Source organism: Neomonachus schauinslandi, chromosome 2 (genome assembly GCF_002201575.2).
Source record: "Neomonachus schauinslandi chromosome 2, ASM220157v2, whole genome shotgun sequence".
Classification (NCBI taxonomy): domain Eukaryota; kingdom Metazoa; phylum Chordata; class Mammalia; order Carnivora; family Phocidae; genus Neomonachus; species Neomonachus schauinslandi.
In genome coordinates, this window is record NC_058404.1 from 143,997,589 (window position 1) to 144,015,214 (window position 17,626).

A 17,626-nucleotide genomic window follows, 5' to 3' on the forward strand; every position below is an offset into this window, starting at 1 on the left:
AAAGAAAGAAAGAAAGAAAGAAAGAAAGAAAGAAAGAAAGAAAGAAAGAAACTGGCAGTTTTTGAGCCCAGTCACTGTGCTGAGAAAGTTCCCGAGCAGCAGGTTTCCTGTCTTTCCATCTTGGAATCCCCTGCTCCAGGTCTTACCGGAGCATCTCCTCCTATGATACTCTACAGCTATGGTCCGACCCCTGCAGCATGTGCTTGCGAGTTCCCAAGGATGATGGAACTGGAAGAGAGCTTTTTTGGGAATAACTGTCCGAATAGAGTCAGATAACATCCTTGAAGTAGCCACTGCTAACTCCCAGAAGGCTATGCTCCCGGTCAGACCTGGCACCCGCGGGAGGCAGGCGGCTGCCCTGGAGGTCATCGCTTGCCCTGCTTTGAGTCTGTTCTGTGCCCTGTGCTGGCCTGGAATAAACTATGGCATCCTGTTAAGGGGTCTCTCTCCCCGCACCTGCTTCTCACACAGCAGACATGTCTTGTTCTTTTCTTTCCTCTTCCTGGTCCAGAAAGTAGGTAAGAAATGGAGAAGAGGAGCAGGGGACCACTTCAGAGTGTGTGGCTGCTCCTTCAGTCAAGGTCACGGAGAGGAAAGGAACGTCCTGTCTCAAAGGAATTCTTCCTCTCTAACAGCGTGTGTCTGCGCATGTGCTGGAGGAGGGGCGGGGGCAGAGGGGGGGCGGGGGAGACTGGGAGGTGAGACCTCCGCGGGGGGGCCCCAAACTCTATGACACTAGGAAAAGCCCCTCCCAGCCTTACAGTCATAGTCTCGCATCACACCTCCGTCCTCCAAACAACGTTAATAGTATTAACAACGACAACAAAAATAATTGCAACCCACACTTTCTCGTTACTTATTCTGGTCCCAGGACTGTTTGTTCTATGAGCTTCACTTATTCGAATTCATGTCATTCTCACGAGAACTTTGTAAGGTAGGGACTCTCATTATCTCCATTTTATAGATGAAGAAACCAAGGCACAGAGAAACCGAGGGCCGGGAGGCGCAGAGTTGATCACTGGAATTGCTGGGACCCCAGCACAGGTTCCCGGGTCCATGCCGGGCCTCGCCAGGCTCTGCCGCCGCCCTGGGCTGGTATGTGCGAGTCCGCCAGGTTTGAACCCTGCGGCCCCGCACCTCCCCTATCTGCTTTCTGTTGGTTGTCCGGGACGCCCGGCCTAACTCTGCGCTGTGCTGTGGGATGGGTCTTCTTGCAGGTCCTGGTGAGAGTTGGTTAAAACTCTATAATTCAGAGTAATCGCAGGCAGGACTAGTTAGAAGCAGACAACGGCCACAGAACAGCGACCTAATCAGGCCCATGTCATCGGCTTCTAGCATGTGTTGTGCTCCGAGAGAATGGCTGAGAGCATGGCCCCGTGCTATTCATTGCCCCATATGAAGTGACACTGGGGCAGACGCTAACTGCAACTCGCTTTGGGGCATGTGTGTGTCCCTGCGTGTGTGCGGGATGTGGTATGGGGGAGAGAAAGTGAAAAAGAAAATCTCAGTATTGGGGAGATCCACCACCTAGGTGGATCCGAATTTTACCATTATTTCAGTTCACTTGGACTTCTGTCCTTGAATTCTGCTTGGATTTCACTCGTTTTTCCTCCCACTCTACGCCACGCAAGGGCAGCTGAGCTTATCTCCCTCTGATTCCCAGTTAAGCCCATGAGGTTTTCCTGAATAAGCCGCATGGTTTCCTCCGAGCTAGGACAGTGTAGGGCGTGGAGAAGCAGCAGGCAGGGCTCCTAGGTTTCAGTCCCCGGTTGCAGAGACAGGCGTCAGGCACCATCCAGCAGAGTGTAAGACGGGGTGGTAGTTAACGGGGGAGGTGGGTGGTACCAAACTCAGTGTTTTTGCCTCTAACTTGGGGGGTGTCTCTAAAAGTTGGAATCTTGGGGATGAAGCTGCTCTTAGCAGGATGGGCAGGACTTGGACAGCAATGAAGATGTGAGGCTGGAGCCAGCTAGATGGAGAATAGACACCTAACACAGCCCAGCCCCTTCACTTTAGGATTCAAGAGACCTCAATACTGAGGGATTCACTGAGCAATTTACCCAAGGTCACCCAATTTACAGAGCTGACAAAACCAAGGCCACAGTCTACATAAAAAGATATAATGGAAATTAGTAGGGACCATGAAATGGTTGGGTATTTGGGACCAAATCATGGGAGTATTCTCAAAGCCAGACATGGTGTTTGGGGACACCATGACAGTGTGGGGAATGGAGACCATGGAAGTGTTTTGGGCAGAGGGCTGATTCGCAAGAACCTTCTCAAATCTAGTCTTCTCTTGGAACTCATCCGCAATGATGTCTGTTCATTTTGAGCCCTCTTTTTCTAGGTGTTCGCCCTTTTACCTAGCATGGCACAATTCAGTAAACATTCTAGCATATAGCGAATACCGACACATGTAGCTCTGGGTAGTTATGCACATACATACAAGATAAAGACAATACATGCCGTTTTACTAATGGTTTTATGTGAGCCCTCTCATGACTTAATGTCTGCTCTCTCTCGATTGAAAGTCCTTTAAATCCTGGGATACCAAATATACTCCTTCATTTGTCTAGGCCCAAAGTAAGAAATTCATAGAATATACGATTTCTTCTGAAAGTGTAGCTATTTTTAAAATTGGACTTTATTAGTCGTTACGATAAAATATAGAGCTCCTTTATAAGGCACACAGCTTGCATCCAAATATGTTACAGAAATGTTTTTAATTAGCAAAACCTAAGTTTGCCTCAGTAAATTAGTCCTTCTCCCCACTGCCCCATATCCCCAAATCTTTAAATCATTAAATTATTGCTTACTCATTCCCTTCCACAGAGTGGCAGAGGTAAACTTTATAAAATTTAGTCAAATATTACCACAACTGGCACCTTTTATATTTCATGTTTATTTTCTTATTTAGATGCTCGTTCATGGGCAGGATTGGTTAGCAGGCAGACTGGGGATCCAAACTTCGGGACAGGATCCCCAATACCTATCCTCTTCCTCTTGTAATCAGAAGACCTGGTTTGGGGACTGGCACTTTTATCGAAGCATTTGACCTACCTAGGTAGCATGTAGTTAAAGATGTATACTGAAAATATTAATCTCTTTAAAGATGTGTCCTGGAAACATGAATATTAACTAATATTAATATAAATCAAGCAAATGCTCTTTTCCTTTTCCTCATGTCCTTCTCATGCGGGCACAGGAGTTACACTTTAGGGACACAGGGAGCCCAGGTCTGCAGTGAACACAACCCAGGGCACACAAATGGGCACTATCCCTGGGTATCATGGTCTTAAAGTTTCTTCACATCACTCACAATTACAGTGTCTCCCAACACAAGTGAAACCTCTTTCCCACCTGGGAATTTGTTCAAACTACGTGTTCAGGTCTCCCGATCCCAGCTCTCCTTTGACACTTGTACTGGGAACTAGACTGGGTTTCTAGAAACAGCAAATGGCGCTCTCCATCCGCATTTTGATGATCACATGGCAGCCGCCGGTCAATGTCAGGGAGCATTCCTCTCACTCAGCCCTCCCCAGACCAAAGGAGCCCGCGGGGAATGAGAATTTCTCCTGAAACGTGGCTGAGCCTCCATCTGAATGCTATTCACAGAGTCTCCTTAAAGATTGCCCTGAGTCCATTCTTGGCTCAGCAGCTGTTCTCAGGGGACATGCGGAGTATTGTGCCGAGAACAGGAGTGAGATCATGAAGGAAAGCGACCCTGGTCATCACAGCTGGAACAGCCACCATCATTGCCTCGAGCTACCCCGTGCCAGGCCCCAGCTAGGCACAGATGTGTCGCCTCTCCATTTGGGCATTTAGGAAATAAAGACTCCAGGAAGTTACCAAAAACTCAAGTAGTTGTAACTCAAGTAACGTAGTAACTCAAGAAGTTACCAGCTCAACAGGGTAGTGGGCAGAAATGGGATTCAACCTTTAAGGCTGGATCCCCCAAACCCATGCTTTTCTACTTTGTGTGATTAGAAGGCCTGGCATAGAGACTGGCCTAATAAGGCACCAGCTGAATAGTCTTTTTCTTTTTTTTTTTTAGATTTTATTGAATTATTTGAGAGAGAGAGAGAGAGAGAGAGAGAGAGAGTGGGCTAAGGGGAAGGAAAAGGGACAAGCAGACTCTGCGCTGAGCGAGGAGCCCGATGCGGGGCTCGATCTTACCACTCTGAGATCATGACCTGGGCTGAAACCAAGAGTCGGAGGGTCAACCGTCTGAGCCATCCATGCGCTCCCACGAGCTGAATAGTGTTGGGCAAGTCACTTTACTCCTCCCCACCTTCCTGGCCTCATTTGTGTCTCTATCTCTACTTGTAAAATAAGGACTCATTCAACCATTCACACAGCTGATGTTTATTGTTTATGAGGTGTCAAGCTTTGATGGAACACACTCTTCCTCTCAGAGCATCTTTCCAAATTAAATAGTGTAGTGCAATACAAGGGTCTCACAGGCTCTGGGCACCTCTTACCCATAAAACCCTAAAGCCAGTAAGAAAGCTTGATGTGAGGACATGTGAGCCAACCCGGGTATCTTAGAAATGACTGTGGATCTCAAATTCAGGTTTTGTTTCCAGTGAGATCGTGACCAATGGGATAATGTCATCTTACTGCTGAAAGGAAGTTCTAAGAAGGTTCATTGAATCTAACTTCTTCATTTTACAAATGATAAAACGGAAGGTTATAGAAATTAAGGGATTTGGTTGAGATCAGACTCCATCAACTGCAGAGCTGGGACTAGATACCTTTTGATTTCTGGTTTGCATTCTTTTAAATTCTCTATTTCTTGGACTCATCCCAAGTGAAGCTGGTAGCTGAGACAATAAACAAGGATAAGATCCTGGCCTCTGCCTCACAGTATACTTTTTCCAAAATTCAAACATCTCCATACCACTCTCGTGGGTTTTTATATTTTTTTATTTTTTTGCCATCTTCACACCTCCTACACTATAATTTTCTTAATATATGTCTTTAAATCAAGTCATTATTTTTCTTTAGATACTTACTATATATAGCCTAAAAATAATAGCTATGGGGTCGTGAATTCAATGTGCTATTTTATTCTTTTTTCAAATTCACAGGAAAACAAAAAAAGGTTTTATTAGGATAAAAAAAGGTTTAGCACCTTGCATACTAGCCATGTAGGGACCATACTTTGGGAACACTGCTCCAGGAACACCGGTTTCTCAAAGGGGCTGGGGGATGAGATGCTGGGCGGGGGGGTAAATCAGCTGCCCTCAGGCCCCTGGAAGGGGCCAAAAAGAATGGAGGGCAGGAAGTTGGGGCCAGCAGCACCTGTGTCGCCACCTGCCACCGCTCTTGGGAATGCGGCAGCTTCATGAGTACTGCTGCTTGGGGGAGGCCAAAGTTGGCGGAAATGTGACACAGGAGGGCCAACTGCGCTGCCTCAGCCCCTCCCTGGAGCGGTGCAGACATGGAGGAAGACTGCACTTCTGGGTCCATGATGTTAACTAAGCCCGGATGTCTGTTCCCTCACATGCCCCATGTCCGTTCTGCCTTCTCCGCTCTCTCCCGTAGCACAGATTTGCATTGCCCGGCATCAATGCCCATCGTCACTATTTTTAAATTACTTTATACAATGAACATAATTCAGCCTGGGCTGAATTAGAACTTCTAATGAGCTAAGAGTACCACAACTTGCCATGGGTGGGAATCTCAGCTCAGATCCCTGGGGGATAGGGAAGGGGGAGTGCGGGTTGGAGTGATTTCTGGAAGAAAAAAAGAAAAGAAAAAAGAACAGAGAACCCCTTCTATTGTTTGCCCTGGATGATGAAGAATTCTCTTTTTCCTCTTCTGAAAATTCTGATCTGTAAGTGTGAGCAGGTCAGCTGTGTCATGTTAGCTCATCTAATTCCTTGACTGGGGGATATAGATATTCCTATTCAGGAGTTAATCAGAAAGAGGAAAAGAAATCCCTAAATCACTCTGCTATCTGAGCATCCTTAATACAATTAGCTTTGAAATGATCCAAAAGAATTTCCTGGGGTTCTGTCCATTGGGGACTAGCTGCATGACAGGGAGTAGGAGGAGGAATGTGGGGGCTGAGAAGTCAGCCTTTTGTAGCCTCTGACTTTCAACATGAAGGACCAGGTTGGGAATCTCAACTCATCCCTTTGTGAATGACTCAGAGGGGAAAAATAATGGATTGCAGGAAGCATGCCACTGTCTTGCTTAGAGCTGTCATTTAGCTCCATGGACACTGAAGGGGAGGTTTGTTGTTGTTTCTCTAGTATTTCAATGATGAAAATGAGGCATGACCATGGATAAAACAATCCCGAGGGTAAAATAAACCAGAAAAGTTGGCATATGCCCTTTTTGAGACCTAACTGGTGTGCAGGTGAGGCTCAGATTCCTTCAGGGTTCACCAGCCTTAGCAAGTAAGACCTTCCATGGTGCTATTTCCTTGGTTCAGAGGACATGTGCAAGAAGGAAGGAAGGAACCTCTCAGAGTCCAAGATAGAGTCTGAACCCTGTGTGCCACGCAATGTGCAAATTTATGATTTTTATCACGGAATACAGATGAATGCAGTTATTTTTCCCTTTCACACTCTTGATTATCCTTTTCTGTATTGGGTTATAGACAGGTACTTAAATGGATCCTTATTACCTAAGATTTACAGTAATAATCCTTTTGGGAGCCTTCAAGTGTTTTACAAACATTCTGATTTTTCAAGTTAAGAAATCAAAGTCTAGAAGAGTCAAACCCTTGTTGGTATCCACACAAAGAGCTGGCTACCCACTGTAATAATAATCGCTAATATGTACTTTAGTGCAAACTCTGCAAGAGACACTTCACATGCTTGTCTCAGTTAATCCTAATAAGCAGCCTATGAGGCAAGACAGCAATTCTATGGCCTTCGTTTTAGAGATGAGGAAAGCGTGACACCCAGTGATGAACAAACTTGCCCACGTCTCCCATCCAGTAAGTGGCGTTGGTGAGATCTGAATCAGGCAGTCTGATGCCAAAGTCTGTACTATTAGTAATATTCTTACCCTTCTAGAGCTCAGCTTTAAGATGACCCCACAATTTCTCCAGACAGAAATATGGCAAAGTGTTTTTGATGGCCTACTCCCATGGACTTACTGAGATTTCATGATCTTAACCTAAATTCAAGTTCATTTTTAAATTTACTTTATTTTTCTTAAAGATTTTATTTATTTATTTGAGAGAAAGCATGCAAGCAGGGGGAAGGGGCAGAGGGAGAGAGAGAATCTCAAGCAGACTCTGTGCTGAGTGGGGAGCTGGAAGGGGGGCTCGATCTCATGACTCTAAGGTCACGCCCTGAGCCCAAGCCAAGAGTCCCACACTTAACCAACTGAGCCACCCAGGTGTCCCTCACCTTCATTTTTGAGACTGTGGTTCCCACCTGAAAACCATGAGTCTGATGATAAAAGCAAGGTACTGTTAAGTGAAATGCTGTCTCTTATTGGCCAATATTTTTCTTGTGTAAGACCTGAGACACAAGGCATGCTGAGAGCAGTATTAATTAAGTATCTATTATGTGTTCTCCCAGTACAATGCTCCCCAGTCAGTACTTCGGGGTGGGATATTTAGATTCTTATCTGATAAAAATGATGAATTGGTGCTGATCCCTTTTCACTTTCCTGTTATTATTTGATAACGAAAAGACGCGATCTTTTGAGTGAGAAGATTACAGAAAAGGGTCTAGATATAGAATCGAGTCTATTCCAGTCAGTTTCCCCAGTGAGATAGCAAGCCATAGATTCATTAATGACATCAGCTGTGCTTATAAGCGAAATCCCACTCTCTCAGTGAAGCATTTACAGAATCACTTTAGTCATATATGACTGGTGAAAGTATTTGAAACAGAAAATAAGAAACTGTCCAAATGTAATGAAAGGTGATACCGAGACAATTAACATATTGGATGGATGGAGGTGAACCACTACCAGGTAACAACATAGATGGTAACTAGCTGGTTTTATTACCTGGACATATATTTCATCTTCAGATTTCAGATTAAGATTTAGGTAGTAAAATAAGCCAAAGGAGAAATAAAAGTAGTAGAGACAAGAATTCAGAATAATTTTTACCTAAAATGAAATCTGATCTTTGGAGCTCCTTATGGGAATTTACTTGGGATTCACAAGCTTTGAGGTTTAGCCTAAGTTTCAAAAAGTGGGCACACAATTTAAAAAAAAGTGAGTGAAGGTTTATAGCAACCCATAATCTCAACTCTGAAGTGCATGGGAACCAAAGGCAGGAGGGAGTCAGCAGGGTAGAAGAGAGGTGTGGTGGGAAGGAGGGTGGGTTGAAACCCACAGTGGCAGCAGAGAGCCCTTTAGACGGTCTATAATGATGGCTGTGTGTTAATTAGGGGGGTATCTGTGTGCACAGGTATTATGAACTGAATGTCTGTGCCCAATCCCCAACTCATATGTTGGATCCTACCCCCAATATGACAGTATTAGGAGGTGAGGCCTTTGGGAGGTGACTGGGCTGTGAGGGGGGAGCCCTCATGAATGGGATTAGTGCCCTTATACAAGAGACCCCAGAGAGCTCCTGTGCCCCCTTCTGCCAAGTGAGGGCACGGTAAGATGTCTGCGTGTGAACCAAGAAGCAGGGGGCCTCACCAGGTGCTAAATCTGTAGGTGTCTTCATCTTGTGCTTTCCAGAACTCTGAGAACTACATTGTAGTTTAGGTTACCCCACCTATGGGATTTTTGTCCTCATAGCCCAGACTGATGAAGATAATAGGTGAAAGTGTTTTTCTTCATTCTCAAAAGTCAGGGTTTATTAGGCTAAGAAAATATATGGATTTATTGTCTAAAGTTTGATATTTTGTCATTAAACTAGACTCTTGGGTGCTAGGAATATATCTGTGAGCCCACACAAACAAGGCCCCACTCTCGTGTACCTGGAAACACAGCGTAAATGGTGAACAAAGAGCCACAGGAGTAGATGTGAAGAAGAGTTACAACTGAACTGTGACAGTTTGTAACCGGAAGACCAGAGTGGGACTGGGCGGGGGGTGGGGGTGGGGGGTGCGCCAGGAGACACTTCCTGAACAGGTGAGCTTTGAGCTGAAATGAGCTGGAGTTAACCAGTGAAGGGATGTGTTTTGGGTTCCCAGGAGAAGCATTCTAATGAGGAAAGGCCCTGTGTCAAGAGGGAGATCAGCATGTTCATGGAACAGAGGGACCCCAGTGTGGGAGGTACAGAGAGTGAAGGGTAGGGGGTGGGATGAGGCAGGGATGGCAGCACAGCCTGGCCTCGCAGGACTCTTTGGGCTTATGGGTTTCAACCTCAGGGCAGTGGGAGGCCCCGGAGGGGCTGGGATGCAGGTGGTAGCAAGGTGGTGTGTGACCTGAGCAGATCTGTGTATAATCGTCCCTCTGGCTGCCATGTGGAGAATGGGCAGGATGAGGAGATTGAGGCAGGTGAGCACGTGAAGGGACCATTAGGGTGCCATTATGGGAGCCTGGACACAAGAGGGAGAATGAAGAGAAGTGGACGAATTTGGCAGCTACTAAGACTTTGGTGATGGAGAGGACACAGGGAGTAAAGAAGGAGCGACATGAAAAGATGGCGGCCCCACTCAGCGTAAGAGGCCTGGCCTGGGCATGTACAATGATGGGATGTCTGCACCACTGAGCCTAAGATGCATAGAATGCATTTTAGGATTATCGCGTCCTGACACATTCTGGGCATTTCAAGAGAATCTGATCAGTAAATGTTCAACATTCTTTTAGATGATCTTCCCACCTATGTGTTTTTAATAAATCATATATATTTTTAACATATTTAACATATTTTTAATACATCATTTAAATTAACTTACCACGATGCACATTTTTTTTTATTCCTACAATTTTTCCATGTGTACTTTAAAAAATAGTCTTCCACCTTTTTCAGGACTTCATTCTTTTTCAAATCTATGGCACATCCTAAGAGTTAATCATGGAATAAGGAAATGTCATGTGGAGCTAGAAGTCCCTCGCAGGTATGGATGCAGGGCTGTGTAGACGTCTGTGTCTGCCAAATGCTCTTTATGGAAGGGTATTTATTAGCACAGTTCATACTGAATAAAGACTGGGGTTCAGACTAACAATACAAAGTTCAAAGACCTTCATCAATTTTCGCAATTACATGGACTTCCCTTTGTAATGAGGAGTATAAGCTAGCACAGTAAGGCCAGTGGACACTTGGATTTTACAGACAAAAGAGAATATCCACTCCGCAACAAGCAAAGTAACTATAATTTTAAAGTTTGCATTTGCAAGAATTGAAGATATCTCCAATATAACTTGGTGTGCAACGTCAGTTAATCCCTCAAGCACCTGTTGCGCACCAAATTGCGCACGGCGCCCTTCAATTTAGGTCATGGGTCAAAACATATCGTTCTCATACTGTCCACCCTTGAAGAGCTGATTTAATAACACAAGAGGATCCAAACTTAACAGATCATGTCTCTCTTCCTCAAAAGCAAAACAAAAACTGAAAAACAAAAACCAAAACTCATTTCTTCTGCATAGCCGCTTTTGGAAGGCTGTGACTACCACCTGCTTCCCTTCCCACCAGGCAGCCCCGCCCCCTAACCTCGGCAGACCACGCGCAGCCTTTGACAACATCCCACGTAGCTTATTTCCACGGTAGTGATGGAGGCCATCGCCCTCCCCCAACTTTTCCCTTCTGTGATGTCAGGTAGGATTGGTGTAGCGGAACGAACGTTTGACTTAGGGTCAGTCAGGAGAACTAACTGGAATCCTGGTCTGGTCACTCAAGTGAAAACTTGAGTAAGTTACTGAATCTCTTTGGTAGAAAAGATACCATCGAGATCACCTAACCGGAATGTTCTGAAGATCACCCAGGGGCTTACCTGTGTCCATTGCTAGCCTGACTCTTAGAACGTGTATATTCTCAGTAAGCCTCATATGAATATGAACCTCATTTCTTTGGCATAGGATAACTGTAATACACAATTTCCTGGTATGATAAGCCAAAAGGACCCAAAAGATTGCCTTTCTTGTATTTGGTTTATAGCTAAGAGCCCTTAACGTCAGAGTAATGAAGTGACATGGTCTATCAGGTGCAATGGCAAACTGGAAACAAGGAAGAAACTGGTCTATGTGTTTCCGGTACCGAATGCCCTGCAACTTACCATACCTATTCCTGCCACAGGAATATCCTTAAAATATGATTCTCAGCATTTTCTTCCCCCAATCAAAAGCTTTTGATGACTATCAATGGTCTGGTAAGTAAAATAAATCACCTCATCCTGCTACTCAGGTTCCTCTAACACTTGTCCTGAAACCTTGCTTCCTGCTTCTACAAATTCCCCCTTCCATGCAATCTGGGATCCACTAAACTAGGCTACTTGCCATGCTGTGCACATGCTACCTTGTAAGCTCCATGAGGACAGTAATGTCTTATTCATGGCCAAACCCTAGTACCTAGCCTCACAGTCAAAGCTCAATAAAAGTTTGTTGAAGATGGTGGGCATTCTTCATTATGATAAATACGACAATGACAAAAATACTAGTAATGATAGTAAAATGGCAATAATAATGATGATGATGATAAATCACAGAGAAATAACAATCATAGACATTGACTGAACCATTGGTCAATAGCCACTAAGCTCAAATTTCTTAATTAAACCTTACAATAATCTCATCATGGGGATACTATCCTTATCTCACCTTACCAATGAGATGATCAACGCTCAGAGAGGTTAAGCAACCTCTCTGGTATTGGTTGACTGACTCTTTCATTCACATATTCAACAAATGTTACTGAGGGTCTCCCACATGTCAGGCTCTGTCCTAGGGATCGGGGATGTAACCTACATCTCTTCCTCTTTGTGAGCAAGTTCCTTGCTTTCATGGAGCTGACAGTCTAATGGTGGAAAACAGACACCCACTCGCTAAATAAATGAGATAAAGTCAGAAAGTGGTAAGTAATCAAAAGGAAAATAAGTCAGGGTAGTGGGACCAACAGTGATGGGATGACTATTTCACCCATGGGTAAGGGGAAAGGCTCATGGGGATCACTGAGGGGATGGCAGCCAAACAAAGTCTTGATGGGTAAAAAGGAGTGAGCCACTGAAGACCTAGAGGGAAAATCTTCCAGGCAGTGTCTTCAGTATATTCCAGAAACAGTAAGCCTGCCGGTGTGTTTGCAGGTAAACGTGGCAGAAAAAGAGGAGAGCAGAGACACTGCACGGGTTAGATTGTGGGAGCACTGCAGGTGTGACACAGACTTGGCTTTGGCTGTGCTTTGGAGGGAAAGCAACAGAAGGGTCACAGAGCCAAGAAGTGACAGGGTCCATCCTAGGTTTTAAAAGGATCTCTCTGGCAAGGGAGAGCTAGTGGGGATCCGTTATAGGAATATTAAAGTCATACCGGTGAGAGAGGGAGAGGGCTGAGAGGAGCCTGGGCTCTGATGGGCTGCCTGAGGAGTCTGTGAGGAAAGAAGGAGTCCAGGACTAGCCCAGGGTTTCTGGAAGGTGAGGGAGGAGCAGACAGAGGGCTGAGGATCAGGAACTCACCGTACACATATTCAGCACGAGCCGCCTACGAGCCAGGCATGTGGGGATATGAGTTAGCTGACAGCCGCCTATACATGACTTTAGTTCACTGAAACAAAACAGGGATAGAACTTTCTGTCTCAGAGTTATCAGCAAATGGATGGCATGTTAAGTCCTGCAACGGGATGAGATCATCTCAGGAGTGAGTGTGGAGAGGTCGGGACAGAGGAGGGCAGGACTGGCCCTGGGGAGCTGCAGGGTAGGAGGATGAGGGGCGAAGGAAGGAGTGCTCAGCCAGGCAGGCGAAGACCTGAGAGATGTGCCCTGGAGGCCAGGGGGAGACAGGGCCTCAAAGCCCAGGGTAGTGCCCATCCCCGGCCAATGCTGCTGACAGGTCGGGTCAAGCCGGGCCTCACATCAACCCCTAGACTTGGCAGAGGTGGAAGGCGCTGGACCCGTCCTCCGCAAGAGCAGTTCCGGGGACTGCAGCTGCTATGTGGATTCTCAGCTACTCCGGCTCTGGCTCCCTGAATCTCCCTGGCCCTGGCTCTCTTTAGGTCCCAATTCCCTTCCTCTCCTCAGACTCAGCTCCTGGGCTCCCTGCATCATGGAACCTTCCCTCAGCCCCTAGTCACATTTCACTGCCATGGCATTTACCTTGTTTTAGATTTATTCACTGCTGACCACGGCTAGATATCCGTGGAGTGGATGAGTCCTTGGAGGAATAAAAATACGCCAGGTGAAGGTCATGCAGAATAACAAAATGCGACAAGGAAGTGTGGTATAATTACTGCCACTATGAAGGCAGCTCTGGGAGAACAGCCCCAGACGCTAATCTGCTAGCCCAGTCTCTGGGTTCCCCTGGCCTGCAGGGCTGGGGAAGGAGCCGGGCAGCGAGCCCCACCTGCTGAAGGGAGGCTTGATCGTGGTTTTCAGGATCTGGGCTCTGGGCCCAGCTCTGCCCCTGGGCGGCGTGACCTTAGGCGAGCCCCTCCAAACTTCTGGGACATAATTTCTTCACCTTTGAAATGAACAGATTGTATCCCATCTGCTCAAAGATCCTTCTACCCATTTCAGTTCCTTCTCAGATTAGAAACTAATGTGGTCATAATAGTGGTGTGAAGAGTTAGTCGTGCCCTTTTCTCTCTACTGAAGCTATGAAATCTCAAAGACCGGTCTTCTCCTTCTTTGCCTCAAGCACAGTATACTGGTAGATGCACAGTAAATATCTTTTGATTTACTAGATCACCAGGATAAATCCTTTTTGGGCTACTAAATGTACCCTGGCCCGATCTCTCTCCACCCTGCCCCCCCATATCTCTTCTCAAGTCAGTGCCTCAGTCCTTCCTTAATTCACCCTGGGGTTGCTCCTGGGTGCGGTATTCCCTAGAACTATAAAGGCTCATGACCCAGGTCCGTCACTAATTTTGTGCCTCTTGACCCTGCTGGCTTAGAGTTGAGGAAATCAAGACACAGGTTCTACAACACAAACGAGAATGCTGGTCCTAGGCTGTCTTAGCTAATCCAGCCCATGGAACGAGGGTGCTCACGGAAAGTAGTAGGTTGTATCAGATTATGGAGATTCTTGAATGCCAAGCTCAGAGTCTGTGCTCAGGAATATGAATCTACCCATGTCTGGAGTATCCTGGAGGGGACAGAACGTGGAGAAAGGGAGATCAGCTAGAAAACTGAAGAAGCTATGTCACGGGGGCGTGGCAGGGAGGGCCCGAACTGGGACAGAGAGAAGAGCTCAGGACCCCTGCAAGCCTGTACTTTGCTGGCCCCTTTGCTAGGGACAGTCCTTAAGACGCGGAGTCACGTCAACACCCACTGTGTTCCAGGAACTGGGTCCATGTTAAGATGGTCCCGGCGCGCTGGAACCAGCAAGTGGGGGCGTGGGCTTGGTGTGGAGATAGAAAATGCACATCTAAATGTTGTGGGGTGAGTGCCGGCCGGAGGTGTAAACAGGGTGCTAGTGGGGATGGGGGTTGCACAGAGGAAATCAACATTCGAACTGGCTGTGCCCCTCTCCAGCCTTCTGATGAGCCCTCCGGGAGGCTGAGCTGGATGGACGACATCGTGGCTTCCCTGTTCTTGGCTTCTGGCTGCGTATCAGAGGGAAGGGAGACAGGGAGGGCAGAAGGTTTATTTCCTTCGCTCCTAGGAGACGAACCTTGGGTTAGCGGTGTCTCTCAACCAAGAGTCACTGCTTCTGTCAAAGTGGTCTGTTCTACAAGACTCTCCTTCTGGGTTCTGGTGACTGTTCCCTCCTCCCAGGCCTGACTCACAATGGCTCTGCTATTATGCTCCCCTGTAGTTTCCCCAGACCCCAGGCAAGAATTTGTGATTAATTCCTTTATCCCAGTGTGACTGGATCTCTCTCTCTCTCTCTCGTTGGGACTCTCACAGATATCCTGGGCCTTTGAAATAAGAATACACAATTCTTTGGGACTTTATCTCCTGGTAAACTGTGAGCTCTTCCCTGAGGAATCATGTCTTGTTCATCTTAGCCCTCTCTCCCCACTTCTTCTCTTAATGGGAGTTTCTGTTCATAGGGGTTGCTTATTGATTGTTTGCTAAAAGATATTCATTTCTCCTCCGTCACAGCCATGCCTTGACCCCAGCTAGTCATGTGGCTGTGTTCTGAACGTTCCCCAGGGGAGGAGCCACAGCTCTGTTCCCCCCTTCACCTTCTGGCTGTTCTCACCTCACTGTTTCTCACTCGGGAGGACAAACACTCCCACTAAAGCCTTTTCCTGCTCAATACCCTAAAGTTTACCGTCTTTACGTCAATGCCAGATGCCTGTGACCTCAGAAGAGACCCTAAATCTCTCTCCACCCTAATTTCTAAGCTTGCAAAATCAAGATAAGAATAATACTGACTTCAGAGGACTGCTGGGCGAATAAAAACAAATGCGATGTCCTGTAAAATTTATTGCCTTTCCCATGAACTATATCAGTGACTATAAAGAATAAGCAAGTTCTCTACCCCTCCCCCCATCCTACTTGGCCTGACTGGTTTCCATGAGGTAAGCACTTTGTTAACAGGCCGAGCAAAATACTAATAACTGACATTTCCTGAGCACTTATTCCCCACTGGTAACTGTTCTAAGCACTTCATAGGTCATCTCATTTAATCCCCACAAGAATCATGTCCAACAGAACCTATTTTGTCCCCATTCTACAGATGAGGAAAAATAACGATACAAAAAGATGAAGTCACTCGCCCAAGGGCCAGAGCCAGAACTTAAAACCTAGGAAGCTCGGCCAAAAAGCCACGCAGTTAACCCCTCTGTTTACACTGTCTCCCCTATGGACATTCTCTGTGACATATGGGAAGACACATCATGAGGACCAGCGGCGGCAATCAGTGAGACAGCATGTGGAAGTTAATCAAGTGACTAAAAGCAATGTTTGCACCTTGGTGGCAGTTCTGGCGAATGGAGCTCAGGCTTGGCTCTCCAGAATTCAAACTGAGATCAGTTGGGTGGGGTTAATGGAACTGCATTCTTCACATGTCCATGTTCTGGTGACTGAGACTCACCTGAACTTAGCGCATGCTCCACTTCCTGCATGCTCACCCCAGGGGAGGCAGTGGTCTCCATGTCCATCATCACGCAGGTCACTTTGACCGGCACTGTGGCTTGGGGTGTTGTCTCCGCGGGCAGCGGCTGGGCTGTGGCATGTGAAGTGGGCGTGTGGGCAGAGCTGTGCTCTTCTGCTGGGGCCTCTGGTGGGGTCGGGGCCTCTGGTGGGGTCGGGGCCCCGGTGGGCTTGGTGCTGGTCTCGGCAGAGCTGTGATTGGTGCTGGCCGAGGAGGCAGAAGAAACCTCCGGGGGTGAGGTTGATAGGGGTGGGGGTGATGAGGCTGGAGCCTGAGGGGAGGTGAGGGTGGGAGACTCAGTGGGGGCCGCCGAGGGGTGCTGGGACCCTGTGGGGGGCGCACTTGCCTCCTCGGGAGTGCTTGAGCTGTGTTCTGGGGGAGTGGCTGTTGAGTGCACCCCACCGCCAGCTGGTGAGGGGTCTGTGCGCGTGCCTTCCCGGTGAGAGGCCGGGCCACTCGTCGTCTCCTCTTCTCTGGGCTCCGTGGAAATGTTCTTGGGGAGCAGAGGTGCTGGTGCCGAGGTTGTGGCTGGGAAGACCGAGTTGCTGGGAGTGCCACTGGTCGGGGAGGCGGGAGGGCTCTGTGGAGAGCTCGTCCAGATGGCCGTGGAAGGGACAGCGGCTGCCGGAAGAGAACCGGGCAAGGGGGATGACGGAGGCAGGCTCTGTACCCTCAATCCTGTGGAAGAGCCGGCACAAAACGTGGTTAGTGTGTGAAAACCTCCGAGGGAAGCCTGCTTCACAGCATTTCCACAGGTCTTTCTCATTTTGCATCATGCCCTCCTAACTGTGAAGGTGACTTGTGAATATTTTCTGCCCACTCACTGCTCCCTCCTCCCTTTGTGACTATCAGTGGGAACCAGCCTGCAGGCCCAGTAAGAACCATTAGTGGGTCAGTCGACACACTTCCAGCCAATGCGTGGAATGACCTAATCTTGTCTCCTGCTTGCTTAAAACTGTGCCCTTAAAAAGTGAGACTCTCTGGGGAACTGACCTTTACCGGGAATTGTCTGGATTGCTATGGGGCCTGCACCCCAATACCTGCAGGGATGCCCAGGGTGTGTGCTGAGGGTGGGGAGGCCGTGGTTGGTGAGTGCAGAGCTGGAGGGGCTTATGGATTGGCTGTTCCCTGCCCCAGAGGTTGTGAGCTCTGCTTGTGTGTGTGCGTCTGTGTGTGTGTGTGTGCGCGCGCGCGCGCACGCGTGCTTTGCATTTATGCACAGGGATACCAGGGCTATGGGCTTGCTGGTGGGATGAGTCAAGATGTGAACACATTGCCTTTGAAGGGGGAAAGGCACGAAGTCCCAGAATAAAAGCTGAGAGGAGGAATCTGAGGTTTGGAAAAATTATCTGGGACTGGAACCTAGTTCTTTCAAATTCTAGCTTGGGGTCTTTACAATCATAGCATTTTGCAAAATGTTCTCCTTCACATTTTGTAACATTTAGAATTAATTTCCTTCCTTCCTCCCTCCATTTACGCATTCCGTTTAATTAACTAATTA

The 17,626-nt window shown here is 47.3% G+C and overlaps 1 protein-coding gene across 1 annotated transcript in view; it reads right to left on the reverse strand.

The window, feature by feature from the left end:
- PARM1 (prostate androgen-regulated mucin-like protein 1) overlaps positions 1-17,626 on the reverse strand; it is a 102,572-nt gene that overhangs the window by 17,845 nt on the left and 67,101 nt on the right. The window contains exon 2 of the mRNA XM_021702375.1: positions 16,066-16,803. Within this exon, the coding sequence (XP_021558050.1) occupies positions 16,066-16,803 (738 nt within the window). The remainder of the gene's footprint in view (positions 1-16,065; positions 16,804-17,626) is intronic.